A 17,825-nucleotide genomic window follows, 5' to 3' on the forward strand; every position below is an offset into this window, starting at 1 on the left:
TTCTCTCTGCAATATGTCGTCTTCGTCTTGGGAAACTTAACCCTTCCTGTGAAAGTAATATAAAAGAAATGTCATGACACTAAATGATCACTAAGAACATTTCTAGGTAGTAGATTGGTAACGAAGACAAATTAAATGCCAGAATCCTATTAATTACTCACACAGATCAGCGGAGTAATCCAACAACAAATACATTAACCAATTAAACAATATTTTCGTTCAGAAAGCCCAACGCCCCAAACCACCTCACGGATCACAAACTGTACAATAGGGAGAGGGAATGCAAACCTCACTGTGTCATATCAATTCAAGAAGTCTTTACACTCTTAAATCAAGAACATGGCACTCTTATTGATCCCAATACCTATTACATGTCAGATGAGAAGTAGCTGACTGGTGAGTACTGCACAGGTTTTCCCAGCACTTCCCAAGAGATATATATATATATATATATATATATATAGTTCACGGACTATGTCATAGTGACAATCTCTTGTGGACTCTGGAACTTATGATTGCTTGGAGAAGGAATGTATAAAAACTGAGCTCACTTGGAGAACACCATTAGTGAAAACCAAAATCAGAACCATAATCCTTCCTCGGTCCATAAGTAGTATGCTTGCTTCAGAGCTGAAAAGGAAAGAAGATTAACTTGTCACTTTGAAGATTTATAATTTTTTTGTATGAAGAAATTTAAGCTATAGAGCATGACTGGAACCTGAATATCAATTCCAACTACAAAGAAAAATGCAAAACCACTCTTTCTTATGGCAAATAAGGCAGAAAACAAATCTAAGGTCAATATATATATATTTTTTAATTTTTTGGTAAACATGTTACTATAAGCAAGCATTGGTGCAACAGAGGAATTGTTCAAGCAACAGGATGCTGTTCACATTAAATTATTTTATCACAAATATCAGTTTCCTTCAACAACAGAACTTTCAATATGTATACATAGTTTGTATATGACATTTCCTTCTACTTCTCCACCTGGAAGCCTGCATCTCGTGCACAAGTTGTGCATGCAAGTATACGTGTTGGTTTCCGAAACTGACTTTTGCAGAGTCGAGACAAATACTAAAAACTAGCATAACCAATACATTGATAAACAAAGAAACTCTGTGGCCACACTAAATTTAGACAATGGACTTAACCTATTCAACATGTAGAAGGTAGCACATTTGTTTTTCAGGCTAAGCCTATGTGACCTACTTAGTCCGAGTTAGGATAGCCATTAACCATGTCAAGGCCTAACCTGATCTAATGATGGAATAATTGACATATTAAGTTTTTTTTAGCTCCATCCATTGATCCCCAATGCCTAAGCTCAAATTAATAGTAATACACTCGTTATACCCTAAGTCAATCTAAGTATTAATGTAGTGCCCAAGTCTTACACACTTTGAATTATGACTAGCATATCAATAAAAACACAAATAATATATATATGTTACTCTCACTTCATGATATGATTTGTAATTCCTATGTTTCATAAATATGATAAATGATATGCTCATGTTTTTTACTTTTAAGATTGAAGTACATGCTTTCCAAAAATATCATTTTCAATACTCTACAAAATATTAGCTGAGTATGCATAAACATTAATGTTTACGTTATGCATAGTACAACAAGCCAAAATGTGCTAGCGAACTTGAATATAAAGTTAAATTATGGTAATAAGTATGTATATAGTGACTACAATTGAATTTTAATCGATTTTAAGTGAATCTTAAGGCTTCAATGAATTTAAACACAATCAAAGTAAGAAAATTTAAGTTTTAAACCTCATGTATATGGAGGATAATAAGCTACTTAGGCATAGATAGAGTAATGAAAAATTAAATGGATATGCAAATAAAAAAAAAGTGTTATACTAAATATTGAGATACATAAGTGAGATTGAACGATAAGTTTAGATCAAGAATATTATTTTTACCAAACCAAATCAAACTCAATTAAAGTTCCTACAATATTAAAATTATACTAGTAAAAGAAGAAAAGAAAAAGAAAACTTGAAATGAGGTCTAATGGGATTGAACCCTATACCTCAAGATAACCTAAGTACCTCTCCATTAATTTTGGCCTCATCCTCTTTACCCAATTGATAACCCACTACTCTTTCTCTTCTTCTTTAGTCATTCTCTTAGCTTTCTCAAGGAGGCCATGAAACCTGAGCTCTGAGGAAGATTGAGGTAAGAAAAACTTAACTCTTCCCTTGCTATGCCTAGGTATTCAGTTTTACATATTATAGGTTGATCTTTTCAACTGCTTTTGAGTCACCTAGACTTCGAATTTATTTTTTATTTTTGGATATGTTTTGGATGATTCTTTTATGATTCTAAGGCCACTAGTATGACATTAATCTGATATTGGTGCATAGAGTTATTATGGTCCCAATTTAAGGTACTCAGAATCCCTTATTTACTAAGAAGGAATTCTGTTCGAGCTGAATTAGCCCCTTTAAAAGGATATGATTAGGCTTTGGCCCTTTGATATGTTTTAAAATGTTCCTTTAGGATTCTGTGAGCTTTGGAATAGAGTGAATACCACCTCTGTGTATCACAAGATATGAGGTTTATAAGTTCCGACAGTCCCAACCCAATTTGAACAAAACAAAATAGGTGTTAGTAATTGAATTAGGAGGATAGTTTTGCCTCCAAATGATTTTGTTTTAAGCTAAAATTTGATCTGTACTTAGTTTTATATGTCTCCTAGTCTTCTATAAAATTTCATAATAATTCAAGATCATTTGGTCAACTAGAATAGTGAAGTAAATTTTTTTTTACAGAATAGTGTGATAGTTTAATTGATACTATCGAGTTTATTTGATTATAGAGTGAATTATTAGAAAATTTGGTGGTGGAATCTAGATAAATTTTTAGATTAAGTATAGTTCATTTTATCAAGCTTTTTCTTTGGATTATTGTAATGAATTATTATAAATCGATAATTCAAGAGGTAGGGTTCTTAATTAATGTATCTCATGACCCTATGCTCCTAATTTGATAGGTGTATCGCTCACTAGCACACTTGACCAATAAGGAACGTGGTCTTTCATTAGTATCATCATTTTTTAGTTCAATCAAGTAAATTTAATTCACTGTAAAATAGTGATCGTATAAATTATCGTATGCATAATATATTTTGGAAAATATGTTTGGAATGATATGATCGTCATGAGCTCGTCATGAGCTAAATGTGGATGTATATTTTGTAAGCATAAAAATATATGAATTGTGATAAAAATATTTTGTATGCATGCATATATGATGATGCAGTGTGGGAGTGCACGGATATGTTACAACAAGCTATGCACGTATATGTTATAACGTGTCGTGTGCAAGTGCACATATATGTTATGACATGTGATGTGAGGGTACACGTATATGTCATGACATGCGATGTGGGAGTGCACGTATATATTAAGACATGTAGTGTGGTAGTGCATATATATATTATAACGTACAATGTGGGAATGTATGTAAATGTTATTGTACGATGTGGGAGTGCACATATATGTTATGATATGAGGCATAGAAATCCATGCATTTGCTATGTTTCCTACGTGTGTATATAAACATTTTGAATTTATTTCAACGTAGAACTTTACATCCTTATTGTGCATATACTATGTTGTAGGGTTATGCTTACTAAACAAGTCATAAGATGATATGTTTACCATTAAATGTCTTATGCCCATGATTTTGAAATATTGTATATATGACATGATTCATGCTCATCTAAATAAAATTATAAAGGCTTATACTTACTGAGTGATTACTTATTACAAACCTTATTTTGCAAATAAGGATACTAGTAACCCATCCAAGTGATTGGGTAGGGAAGTGAACACGTGCAAGTCCATGCCAGTGCAGATATGGACGATGACTTGTGGGCATTTTGTGTATATAAATTTTAGGTCTATTATGTTTATATTTTTCTTTAGTTAGATGGTATAAGTATGTACATGTGTCAAAAACACTATGTACAAGAGAACCTTGTCATTTTGTTTAGTAATTAGCATATTTTAATTTTAAGATTGCCTACTTTCCGTTGATCCCCTGATCCCCTATCGATAAAAGTAATGAAAATTGAAATGTGACATCCTACTTTAATCATGCATATAGAGTATGGGTGAGACTAGGAATAAGGTGTCACAATTAACACATCACACTTCCGATGTGGAACTAAATCAGTGCATTACAATCTCGCACGCTTAAGTCACTTAAGGACTTGACGTCTCGTTGTTAAGGCTTCAACAAAATCCAAAATTTGACCTTAGTATGACACATGTGAGACAACCTAATTGTGGATCCATGCAGTGACAAGTTAATCTTCTTTTCTTTAATCTAAGGCCTAACCCAACGGCGAAGCCCCATCCATAGGTAGTGATTTTCGACTTGAGTCCCTCGACATGCCTAATACTAGGTCGGTTTCTGATGAGATAACTTGACCCATGACCTTAATTAAGCCGAGACTCAACATTTAATTTTAAGATAAGTTAAAAATAATACAATTATCAGCCCCTTATAAATCAATCGAAATCTTTAGACACACCAGATGTGAGACTAAATCAAGGTGTTACAGATCAGATTTAGGATAAATTTGGACAATTGGGTGTTAAGTTAGGTTCAGCAATGCGTAGGGTGAGATTTGTGAGCACCCTACCAGTCAAATGTAGTAATGCATAGGTTCAGTAATGTGTAGATTCAGCAATACATAGGTTCAGCAATACCTGTTGTTGCTCCTAGTTAATGTAGTAATGGTAGTAGGTCGGTATTTTTAGGCCTCGCACCTACTGTAACCCCTTAAGCCAGATTAGGGTATCCGTGAAACGGGTTTAGGAAGAGTACAAGTGAAAAAGAAAAAAGCACTCGAAGCAAGTTTAGTATGAGTTTCAGAACCTGTATACTTAATCATATTCGGTACAGGTAGGGTGGAATTTGCAAGTACTCTACCTGATGTCCTTCCTAATCCCACCTAGCTCAAGACAAATAGATATGAAGTTCGGTATAGTTGATTCAATCAACAACCCAGAACAATGACCATTTCAAACCAATATTGAAGGTCAACTCTTTGACCAAAAAAACTTGCTTCGCCAGGATGACTGATTGATGGAGGACAAAGAAAACAAAGCAGTTGATTTTTGGATACCGTATCAAACCAAGGCACAAGAACAATGATATTATGCTGCACAAATAGCAAGAATGAGATGTCAAATGACTAAGCATCAAAAGCATATATTATTTATCTGTTCAATCACTAAGATTTTATTTTTGTGCAAGTCATATTACAAGTTAAGCAAAAAAATAAAACATGCATTCAATTCTAACAACCAGATGGCAAAAAGAAAGACGAGATAGGTAAGCACAATAACAAAAAGGGAAATCATATCAATTTAGACTCATGCCTGTAGGTATCACCCATCAGTGCCTCTCTGGCATGATTCTTGGTCATACTATATAACATTATAACTGATAGGTGAGAACCTTAAACAATCTGATATTTTCTTATTTTCTTCATCAATACATGATAAAAGTATCCTATGAAAGCAAAAAGCCAATAAATTTTTACCATATTTATAGAGAGTTAGGGAGCAAAATGAGCAACTCATACTTGAAAATGGGGTTGGATTATGTGCGCCTCACTGTTGCTGGACCTCTAACAGCCTTAATACTTTGGGAATCTCTAAAGCAAACAAAATGCACAAGTGTCTTTCCATTGGGGTATACTGCAAAAACACTGCTCCCAATCCGCTTATGGCAAAGAGAACACATGCTATCAGCATCAACCTTCACTATTGCTCGACGACAATTATAAAGCTCTTCTTTGACCTGATAAAGTACAAAAGATCAATACGGCAATAAAGCAGGTGTTATCAAACCTTGCAGATATGCCATTATAGAGAAGTGTGGACATGATTTATTTAGCAAGCAAACCAATCCAGCTGATAAAAGAGTTTCTAAAGGCACGTCTAGAATAAAGGTTCCACTCACTTTGTCTAGAAGAAAGACTAACCTTCCTATGCTAGCAAAAGTTATCTTGAAAGCAAATATAAGTAAAACCTAGTCACCATGTTTATGAAAAAATTACCTGCAAATTCTCATTGGATGTCAAGCTCTTGATAACTGAATAGTTCCGGCTGCCTTCAGTAGATTTCCTCAGAAGGGGCTTGAGGAAAGGAAGCAGATCCTGACAAAATTGAATTAATGGTTTAAGTTTAATGAAAATTTTCAAAAGCTGCAAATAAGTGGTAAGGAAATTATATTGAGTTACCATTATTGATAAGACCACTGTGCACTTCTCCAACGAATTGTTGGATGTTAAATAGCAGTCTCTCATGACATCCCAATATTTAATTTCCTCATAATTTGCTGAACTCAAGACTCCTATTGTTAACAAACTGCCAGCAGTGATTCTAAAATATTAAATATTAATTAATTAGTTTTCAGATTTTCCAATATCACATTAGAGTACACCCTAATTTAGCTTTACTAAATCAACCCTTATATCAGATTTCCTATATGTGCAATACGATGGAAAGTTACAGATAGCATTAATTGAGTATATGATGAGGGCTAATCATGTAAGGTGGTCCAGATTTGTCCTTGCAAAATCTATAAGCCCATTAGAGTAGAAAGATGAGTTTATTCAAGTCAACAGTTCCAAAACTTAAAGTGAAAGACCAAACAAGAGTTAATTGAAAACATACTAAAGGAATTTAGATTACCAAAGGGATCTTGCTTGTCACAAAGCAAAATGAAGGAAAAATATATATATGTAGCTAAAGCATAAACCAAAATAGTTGGTAAAAGATTCACATAACAAAAACGTTATGAATTGATGTCACTCAGAAACCTAGTAAATCATCAATAGACTACACTCTAGTAGCAATAATTGCTACTGCAATATAAGCAAAAGCAAAGTAGGCAAATGAAAATCTTTTTAGTGTTCCAAAAGAAACAAGCAAGAAACTAACAGAATATGATTATAGCAAACAAATAATCCATCTTTCACCTAGTAGTGTGTCTCATGTTCGTCTCATACACGAACTTGACCTAACTTTTCATTAGAGGACCTCTAGTTATCTCTGTCACTCAATTTTTTAACAAACCAGTGAAGGTTAGGAATCATTAGCTTGTATGTAAATAACTGCATACACCTGTAATAAATAGACTCATGAAACAGATCTACAATATGCAATATGTCAAATGAACTACCAGTAGATCAATTATTTTACAACTTGCAATTACATATCTTGAAAGAGTGACTTTAGACCAGCTTATCATCCAAGGTGTGCACCATGCCACATGTAACTGCATAACTAATCATTTGCTTTGGGATTATAATTCAAGATTGATTTTCACAACTTTTCTTCCTCTTGTATCTTAATGAGGACCCACAAAATAATATAATATGATTATTATAACAATAATATCAGCATGAATGGAGGGTACACACAACACATGTACCTGTTGATTATTTATGATGGCATTATCTACCTACTAGCAACAACAGTTATAATTTTGCAGAGCTGAGAAGCTCCGAGCAGGATCAAAGTTTGAGTTAGGAACAGTTGTACCTGGAGCTTTATGTCTCTTGGTAATATTCTCAATGCCTGAGCACCATTTATCCTGTCCCATCTCTGGCTTAAAAGATCAAGTGCTTGACTCAACATTATTGAATCACCCTCATCGGTCATCTCATCTGCATCACCATCACTTCGTCCACTGTCAGTGCTACTGAGGCTGATACGCATATCGTCTGCCCCTTCAATTTCAGCAATCTTCTTAGACTGGCGGCCCCCCTTAACTTTAATAAAACCAGATTTTTGGACACCAGTGCTCTGTGCAACTACTGCAAATGAGTTTTCAGTTCTTTGTTCAAGTTCCTTAATTGCCCTCCTTGGATTAAGATAAATTTGCAGAAGAGTTAGATAAATATTAGCATATGATCTTGAAGGTTGATGAAGTGCAGCCTCGTAAACCCGGTCACAGTAGACAAGTGCTAACTCTGGTAAATGAAGCTGCATATGCCCACAGTAACTTATCTTTTATTTGGCAACATAGGAATCCAAAAGGTAAAATAACTTGCAGGGTTACTTGTGCAGCCTTCTCTGAAAATACAGAAACTAGTTTGTTTAAGGAAACATACCTTGTGAACATATAGAGCTAATGCAAGCTGGTGCTGATTCATTCGCCCAAGCAAAATTGCACGCTCCTCAAACAAACCATCTAGTGGAAGCCGCTTTAACAAATCAGCTGCATTGTAGCCTGAAATACCATCCAGAGCAGACAACAATTTCCTACGAGTTGGTGAATAAGTTTTCTCATCCCATTTTTTTTGTTCCTTGAGATCTTTGAACCAATCAATTACTTCTGAGAGGTATAGATGGACCTGACATGTGTAGTATTAAGAACAAATCAGTCAAGAACAATGTAGGTACTAAACAATTTTAATAAATATGAATAAAGTTCAATACCAGCTCATTTTGAAGCTTTGGATTTATCCCATTTTCACTCATAGAAAGCATAAGCTCTAAATATGTTGACTGCATGTTTGGTGCATGCTGCTTCAAATATGAATTCACCAGTTCCGCTGGAACATTTCCAGACAAAAAGAGTTCAATAGTTTCACTTGGGCAGCTCTCCAGAACATTCATTGAAAACTCTAATACAAGCATGGGATCAGTCCTACAAAGAGGCTGCAAAAAAACAATGCTCAACAAAACTTGTGCTAGAATTAGGAGTGCACAAGATAAAAGGAAGGGTACGTTAATACATCAAGTCTAGAGCACTTGTAAGATACCGCCAATTCTTAATAAGCAAATTTCAAACTTGGGAGACAGCATTACACTAGAGAAGTATCTTATACTGCATAAACTAGCATTAATAGACATTTTGTATTATGGTATAACACTTCCAATTATGCTCTTAAGCCACTTTTCATTGAACATTCAAATAAAGAAGACAAAATAAATTCTTAGAAAATGTCAAATGCACAGTACGACCTAGGACTTGGCTATGCTTTTGCATTTAACTTGAAACCTAAGAGTATTAAACTTAGATCTTAGAAAAGATCTACACATCACAAATTCACTTTTATATTTATTAATAAGATAAACATGATGATAAGTACTGAAAGTAGAGAATAAATCACAGCAGAATAATGATCAAGCAACTGCAGAGCTCTTTTTCACATGTAGAAAGAAACAAGAAGGTAAAATAGCAAAAGAGAGCCTACAAAACTTACAACAGTCATGACTTAATAATGTCCAAAGCTGGTGGAATATCAATCAGCAATCCTTTTTTTTTCAAATACTTTTATATCAATGATAAATCGGAAACTAAAAGGATAGATGATATGCAATTAATGCTAATAGCAAGTAACTCCTTTTCGCCCAGACCGAGTCACTTGCCGGACACTCAAAAGGCATCAAGATCAAATGAAAAAAATAATAAGAAGAAGAATCAAGCATAAAAAATGATCTTATATGTTATAATTGTTTATGCTTCTTTTATTGAGTTGATGAAGCTCAGAATGTGAACAACTTTTTACCTTGAGAGAAATGCTGTGAATTAGCATCTTACCTTAAGATACTCAATAATCATATTTGGCCTGATTTTCTGAGTCAGCTCGGAGTGCGTTTCACCAGAATTTGATTCCTGAACTAGTTGATCAAGAAGTTTGAGTGCATCACGGTGCATTCCATTATACTTGTAAAGCTCCAACAGTAATGTGTGCTGATTTCTTTCCATCAAAAACTTCTCGCACGTCTTTAAATCACAAAAATTGGGACCTTTCAACAACTCTAACACAGATGAAGATTGTCCAGTAAGAATCAGGGCTTGAAGAAGAGCAGTGTCAAGTATGGTTGCCATTTCCCTGGCTACTGAGCTGATATGGGTATAGCCACCACCTTTCTGAGATCACAAAATATATCCTTCTCAGATATCAGGAAAAAAACATCTAACTTAGAGTCAAGTTACTGCTTCTAATAACCAAAAAGCAGTACCATGTATTCTCTGGAAATATGAATATTTAAAAAAAAATGCAGTAACTTGGGTCATGATGAAACTGCTTTAGTGAATTCATGGATATCTGAAAGCACGCTACTAGTTGTCTTTCCATTGGGTAAACAAAAATGTACCTAGATGTTAAAATTATAGTGATATGGCATCTTGAAGTGACAACAGATCTTGGCCATTAGTAGCAATCATTTACTCGAGAATAATCCAACAACAAAGCTGGCAGAGATTTGAAGGGTTATAGCTAAACCCTACATATCATTTGCATGTGATGATAAGGTAAATAATTGGAAGGCTGTCATCCGATTAAGATGGATCACAGCTGATCCTAACCGATACCACTAGGGATTCTCTTATCAAATCATTAAATAAAAGAAAGAAAGAAGAGAAATAGGAGATGATGAAGAAAGGGAAGAGAGAGAAGGGAGAAGGATGAGAGGAGAATGAGAACAGGAGGTGCATAATGGAGGATGGGGGAAGGAGCAGAGAAAGAGGAATGGAAGGGAGTGAAGGGATCTGGCTGACTAGGTTTAAGTGGTTGCTTTGCCATGTCTTCTGTGGATCCACTGACTGATTTCCCCTAATAGTCAACCATTCATGCTCGCTGCTCGGTTGCATTTTTGCGTTGCTTCTTCTGCCACTTGTGTTGGCAATCCCACAGGACCTACAGTAAAGCTAGTCAAGGATATATAATCACCTTGAACTGAGTTATGCACTTTTTTTTACAGAATACGATAAATGTATTTCTATGTGTTACTTGTTTTAAATGTTTTTCAAATTTTCTAGTACTTTTCCTTTTTTTCTTATTTTTATGATTTTTGAATTTTAAAATATTTTCTCAACCAATTTTGATCCCAACAATCCACTCCGGCCAATCCGACTGAACTTGTTTGTATTTCTGCTAACAGATTCAACAGATTCAAATCCCAATTCCAGCTATGCAACCTATATGTCAAACCACACAAAAACACACATTACACACACACACACACATACATGCTAAAATGCTGGTATCTCAAAGATATAACTTTGTGTTTGTTGGTTTGTTCATTGGCTGGAAAACTGACATCCATACTAATATAAAATCCAATACTAGCGAAAACTAGCATGGAGCTTTAAGAAACATATGGTGTCATTATCTATATTTGCATTTTTATAATTTAAAATTACACAAAGATTTGATTCAAGTCTTACCAAGAATTTCTCTAAATACAAAACTTATATCCATCACAACATGCCATAACTAATCTAAGCAATTAAACAGTTGTTAGCATTGCTCAAGAAAAGGGTAAAAAAGAGAGAAAAAACAAGTGTCTACCTTATTGGAGCTCTTTGACCTATACGGCTCATAAGATGATATACTGTCTTGCACAACCTCCTCTGTTACCTCAGCCGTAGCCCTTTCAAATATACCTTGTCTTTTCTTCTGCAAGAACTTTACAAGAGCCATAAGAGCATTGTGGCTCATTTTTTTAATCTCAAGCGTTGATTTATCATCAGATTCATAGTGCTGGGACAAAGATGATTCTGTCTCATCTGAGGCATCAGATGAAACTCTCGAGAGATGTAATTCATCATTAGCGTCTGCAAATTTCTCAGGTACAGAAACGGTTTGCAGCTTGGGAAGAATGATTGATGGATATAAGGATAAAATATAGGTGATCTCCTCTTGGGAAGCTAGAAATTGCTCCATCGCCTCCTCATAGTTCCCATTATTAAATAAATGATGTGCATATCTGAAACATACAGAAATAGGTAGAAAGTTTGATAAAAGACAATAATAACATAATACATTACTATAAGATGCTGGAAATTATTTTTAGCTACATGTGTAGCTTATAAAAGTGTACTACCTTTAAGGTAAAAGTACTTCTATATGAAACTGCATAAATTACATACTATAACCTAATTCAAAATAATAAGTAATAGAGTCTCAAGCATTAGAGCCTCAAGTTCTCATACATGATTATGGATCCAAAACCTGACTTATTTCTTCTTAATCATAAAATCATGCATATATTTATGATAAAGAACAACTAGGACATGGAGACATTGCAAACCATCTGTAAGCATTTTCTTCCAAATGATCAAAAAGTTGGCAAGAAAATTCTACAACTCAGATTGTTGAAGTCTTGGAAATATTGCAAAAAACACATTAATTTATTATTTTTCAAAAGGATAGGCATTCCAAACTAAAATTCTAATGTTGTCAATTCACCATCTAAGATGCATATTCTTTAGGAAAACAATTACCTTATGTGTATTAAGCTTTCCTTAGAAGCTCGAAGTGATGAATCCTCAGGAGGAATTAGCTTACACAAAGACAATGCCTCCTCAAAATCTCCAGAAGCAGTTAATTGTACAATCTGTAAGATAATGAACAGATAAGAAAGATGATAAGTAACATTAAAATATAACCCTAGGTTAGGTAAAGTCATCTTAAAGGTAATCTTAAAGAACTCTTTCCCCTTCTAGATAAGCAAAGGCATAAATTCCAGAAATAAAAGATCTAGACAACTTATTCAGATTCCAATGCCCCTAAAAATCTAAAAGAGATTATGTGTAGGAGTTTATCTAGAAAGTTGAGCATGCAAATTAGGCTTTCTCAATGGAAAATGCAGCATTTAACTTGCAAAAGATACAACTAATCTCTTGACTTCATTTGTTCAAGCAAAAAAAATATGAGTCTAATAAAAACCATACGTAACCATAGGTTGTCTACAAATTAGCAACTTGAAATAATAAACAAATGAACCAGAATTTTCATGTTGTTCTGGCCACAAGAGTATCCAAATTTTCATATGCAAATAGATAAAGTTGTTGCAACTTAATATATATACACTGGCAAGAACAATTATTTTTAAAGTGGACCATTGCTTTTTTTGTGATTATTAACATTTTTTACTTTGCAATTGAACAAAGCCTACATGTTCAGATTATTCCCCACTTAAGAAAAGAGTGATTCTTGCTCCAAGTCCATGAAGCTAATATATTGTGCAGATGACCAACCAGGTATATGGAATTTTATAATCAGATAAATAAGGCATACCTGTGCAATAAGAGGTACAGGTAACAGACCATAAACAGCATTGCTTAATGTGGTAATTAAAGAATTGTTGCTTTGGAGAAGAAGATGAACATCACGAAGACCAACTGTCTGTACTAGTGGATAAGGAGCTCGAAGGGACCGTATCTGCAGAGCTTTCACACATGAGAATTTACATCATAAAAAAATTGATTTTGTTTGCTGTGGGAAATCTTAACTGTCATTCACTTACCTCGATATGCCTTGGTAGGCGACCTACAGCATATGGCTTTTGGACAACAACCGAAGCAGGGGCTTCAGACCAACATATCCTGCCATCTTGTAAAAGCTTTCCATTTTGATCAACAAAAACTCCTATGTTGTCCTAAAAGGAAAATGAAAGTGAAATTAAAATTTGTGGAAAAATCTTTGTTGGTAAACCAATTTGAACTTTTAAAGGGAAAATGAAATGTATCTACATAATGTTGAATAAAAAAGACATTCATTGAGTACTAGAAGCCTGATGAGGATGAGCAATAATTCATTATTTGAAATCTTGTTATAAATTAAACTTGCTACCTTTTCACCACTAATATTCATTTAGCTTATTAGAGTTCATCATAAGAACCAATGCAACCTGAGGAGCAAGAGATGGGAAAGAAACTGGAGCATGTTGCACTTTGTCATCCTTGCTCTTTCTATGACTGTTGTATGATATTTAACTGGTTTGATCAGCATGAACTACAGCTTTAAGGTTTCATAAGTTTGGTTGCAGATGCATTCCCAAATTGTGCTCCTATATACTTTAATGACTGATATTTAACTCATAATCGAACATAAGAAATTCCATCTTTCTGGAGAAGCCAAGAGAGCAAAAGGAGTGCCAATCATTAAAACATGGAATATCATTAAGCAAGCAAGGAATCTACTGGATTAGTTAGCCAACCCTCGGAATAACCAAGACATGCATAAATTCTAGATAATTTTATTAATAACAGGGTTTTGTCTGCATCTTGGAGGCAAAAATCAAGAAGAAAACTGAGGAATTGATCATAGGCATTCTTTAATAACAATCACAAAGATTTCCAAACTTCCTGACAAATGTTAGATAAAGTCAGAAAAGAAGAAAAATTATAATTTTTCCTTCTGCAATTTTCCACGATCGAACTTATTGCCTAATAAGTTTATATAAAAATTGCTCGATCATCACAAGTATCAGCAGTTGTGTGTCCAATTTCAAATGGGTTAATGATCAGCACGTGTTGTATATCAAAGAAAGCTGAAAGCAGGTAAAGAGTAGTAAGATGAATTAGAACTTGGCAAAGTGAATCAATAAAAAAACAAAATTGTTAGGGTTAAAAGCTTATGTTTCTAGGACTAATTGAAGGAATATGTCTTTTGTCATTATTGAATGCTTTGTCGACCTAAGATATTGTTGAGATCCCCTTTTATAATTTTCATAGTATCATTTAAGTCATGACTTGTTAAGCTTCACCAATAATTGACATAGAGAAGCCACTAAATTTTGGGATTTAAGTGCACATGCAACTTTGAAAGTGTGCAGAGTGAAGATTAGCTATCATATACTTAATTGCTTATATCTAGTTACTTCAAATTTACTCTAACTTACAGACAGACAGTTATTTGATCTCTCTTTTAATGAAGCACAAGAGTTAATATGTTGAACAAGACAGACCAAATAAATGATTTACATTAACAGCAACAGGACATTAGTGAGGTAGCTTTAACAAATAATAATATGTAATGTCGCTCTCCAAATAACAGATACCAGAATTGGAACAAAAAAATTACAAAGAGCAAAAGCATTTTCATTTTCCACCTTATAATTTCTCAATACCACACTTCACACTTATCAATAATTTTATTCTTCACCCTTTTGGTGTCCAGTATAATTGCATCCCATCCCTGTGGTAAGCATCCTAGCCAACTGTTTGAATATATTTGTTCGAGATTAAATAACAGAAATACCCCACCTCCTTTCATCTTCTTCCTTGCTTCAACAACCTCCAGCCGACAGCACTGCATCCTCTTCAGCCCCTTGGACTTAACATCTAATCCTTTCTCATGGTGAGAAGCAACCTTGAAGGTAATTTTGTCAATCTGTTGCTTGTGTTAATTTAACGTAAAGGTGGGTTCATAAATTTATGTAATAAATATTAATGACAAAGGGGGATGTAATTAGATTGGCAAACACAGGATGGACATGTTTATCAATAAGGAGTGTGTAAATTGTAAATAAAGTACAAGGTGTAAACAAAATATTATTTTACATAAATCATAGCATATTAAAATGAGCAAACATACTCATGTGTGTCTTAAGAAACCAAACAATTGTAAAGAAGCCCAATGTCATGAATGAAGCAAAAGTACCTTTCCAAGAAGAAGCTCTCCCGTGGGAAGAGGAACAACCAAAGAAGGAGCAATCCTTCCAGAAGAAAATATCTCTGACAATGCACCGGTTGTACTATTCATTATCATGTATTCCCTTCTAACACCAACACATATGTTTTCCCCACACCAAGCCATAGATTTCACCACATCAGGAACACCAAATTCCTTGACCTCCACAAATTCTCGACCACCTTTTCAACAAGTTGGAATAACTTGATTATTTGTTGCAGAAATAACTTTTCATAAGATAACACTGGATATTATCAGACAACAACAAGAAGTACTTGAAAATCAGAATGCCTAGAAAAACAAAATGTATGAAAAAACAAGTTGCCAGGTGTATTTTTCCTAGTGAAGGAAAAATATAAGTTTGCCATGCTATACCAACCACACCAAGAAAGTTTTCAGGTTATCTTAATAGGACACTGCCATCTTGTTGACTAAGGTTCTCTATGAACCACTATGACCAAGTAAATTCTGATGTAATGACAGTTCACAAATAGAAAGGGTTTGTGAGATAAGAAAACAGTGAAACAGAAAAGATCACAATAGCAAGGCCAATTTTGTAAGAAAAGACTGTAAATTTACAACAATCTCTCACTGAATATCTAACAACAGACAGTTACTGATACGGAGTCTGATCCCGTATCCTCTTTCTTCAACTCTGACTACTTCTTTACTTTAGCTACCCCTTTTATTCTTAATTCAATTAGAATAAGGTATTCCTATTGTGCATGTTCCGTAACCTTGCTAGTCGTTCTGGTCGCTAACGCTATTTATTGTGTGCTTTATAGCTCTTTACTAAGATGTCTCTTCTCTATATATGCCCTTAGTACAGAGAGGTACTGTTACTCTACAACACTCCTAAACTCGCTTATGCTTATAATGTTCTGGCGGGGTGCTGTGCTCGGGTCGTGGAAGCCTCCCTTTATCAGGAGGAAGACAGTTTGAAGCTTAAAAGTTTGTGAAGTATACATGGCATAACATATGTCAGGTTCCACAATTAGGACACAGAAATATGTGTCACCATCTACTTTTCACATAAGCTTTTCTCCAAGTTCTTACTTAAGCTTCAGTAATTATAAATGAAAAGTAAGAGACACAAAAATGTCTTATAGGAGAAACTAAATCCTGACAGCAAATAAACCTGCAGTACAAAAGTCATGCAGCAAAAAAACTCTAAACCAACACTCTACCAGTGAGGCTACTTTATTCTGTAACTTGGACTCAGAGATATGATCTGTTTATCATAGATAAATATCATATTAATCTGCATTAAATGTAGATCGCACCACAAGTCTTTGATTGAATAGCATAGCAAAAAATAAAATATTATACATAAAAGAGAAAGGCAGTCTATATTCTAGCACTCCACCATTTATTCTGCAAAGAGAAAATTTTGATAGAAGTCTACTAAAATATGGATCGCCTCTAAAAATTGAGCATGTGAAGACAGGCATGATAAGTTATAAGGATTCTTTTCCGAATAAATGCAATAAAATTACCCAATTTTTTATCCTGAGAACAGATGAGACATATAATTTCTCCCTTTCTGATTCACTACTTGTTTGTTTAGGAACATGTACATATCAATTAACTAGCAAATAGGAGTTAATACAATTAAAGAAAAGAACTACTTTCTTAAAATAACCATGAATTCAGAATGCCAAATTGGTAAATGAGGACCCTATCAGAATTCCATAGATTCCATCAAAAGGGATGGTGATCGTATACGTACCATCAAGACGATAAATTGCAACCCTCTTCTGCCTCCCGACGCAGAGGAACCCCCTCCTATCGTCCCAGCTGTAAACGTGAGCGCCCTTCGTCTTCCCGATCGCCACCACCGTCTCCAGATTCGGGAACCGGTGGACAGCGACCCACTCCGACAGGGAGAGGAGGAGATCCCGCGACCGGCACACTTCCATGGCCAGCGGGGCCCGCTTCCAGAACCCGGACACCGTCCTCTCCGGCAGGTAAGGCTCCCTCCGGATCTCGACGTCAGGTGGCGGGGGGCCATCATCGCCCCCTCCGCCTCCGCTGGCGAGGGGTGCGGGGGGGGCGGAGGAGGGGGCGTAGATTCGGAGGGAGGCATCTGAGCAGCCGAGGAGGAGCTTGGAGCCATAGGCGGCGGCGGCGTCGATCCTCACCGGGCACCCCTTTAGGAGCTCTACCGAGTCGTAGGCGCTGTGCACCATCTCTCGCCCTCCCGTCCTTTCTTCTTTCTTTCTTCCCCTTCGTCTCTCTCTCTCTCTCTCCCCGCCCTCCGGTGAAGGACACAGAACCAATAAACAACCCAGATGGATCCTCTCCAAGCTTTGTATATATAATGTTAACGAACGGTGAAATTAAAC

At 35.2% G+C, this 17,825-nt stretch overlaps 1 protein-coding gene across 3 annotated transcripts; it reads right to left on the reverse strand.

Annotated features, from left to right (window-relative positions):
- Positions 1–131: 131 nt before the first annotated feature.
- On the reverse strand, positions 132–17,761 carry LOC135678630 (vacuolar sorting protein 39-like). 3 transcript variants are annotated; one of them, XR_010515034.1, is made up of 13 exons: positions 17,210–17,760; positions 15,451–15,662; positions 13,313–13,444; positions 13,084–13,227; positions 12,288–12,400; positions 11,353–11,770; positions 9,597–9,929; positions 8,489–8,710; positions 8,161–8,403; positions 7,589–8,032; positions 6,100–6,198; positions 5,581–5,840; positions 132–630 (listed from the first exon to the last, which is right to left on the reverse strand). XR_010515034.1 is itself a non-coding variant. In XM_065191660.1 (13 exons), exons 1-12 carry the CDS (start codon positions 17,667–17,669, stop codon positions 5,640–5,642), a joined length of 3,021 nt encoding a protein of 1,006 aa, XP_065047732.1. In that variant the 5' UTR covers positions 17,670–17,760; the 3' UTR covers positions 132–630; positions 5,623–5,639. The 3 variants fall into 3 exon arrangements, 2 of the variants coding, with proteins under 2 accessions (XP_065047732.1, XP_065047733.1); XM_065191660.1 differs by having other exon boundaries at positions 5,623–5,840; XM_065191661.1 differs by lacking the exon at positions 132–630 and adding an exon at positions 4,863–5,196 and having other exon boundaries at positions 5,623–5,840; positions 17,210–17,761.
- Positions 17,762–17,825: the final 64 nt, after the last annotated feature.

Source organism: Musa acuminata, chromosome BXJ1-7, assembly GCF_036884655.1.
Source record: "Musa acuminata AAA Group cultivar baxijiao chromosome BXJ1-7, Cavendish_Baxijiao_AAA, whole genome shotgun sequence".
NCBI lineage: Eukaryota > Viridiplantae > Streptophyta > Magnoliopsida > Zingiberales > Musaceae > Musa > Musa acuminata.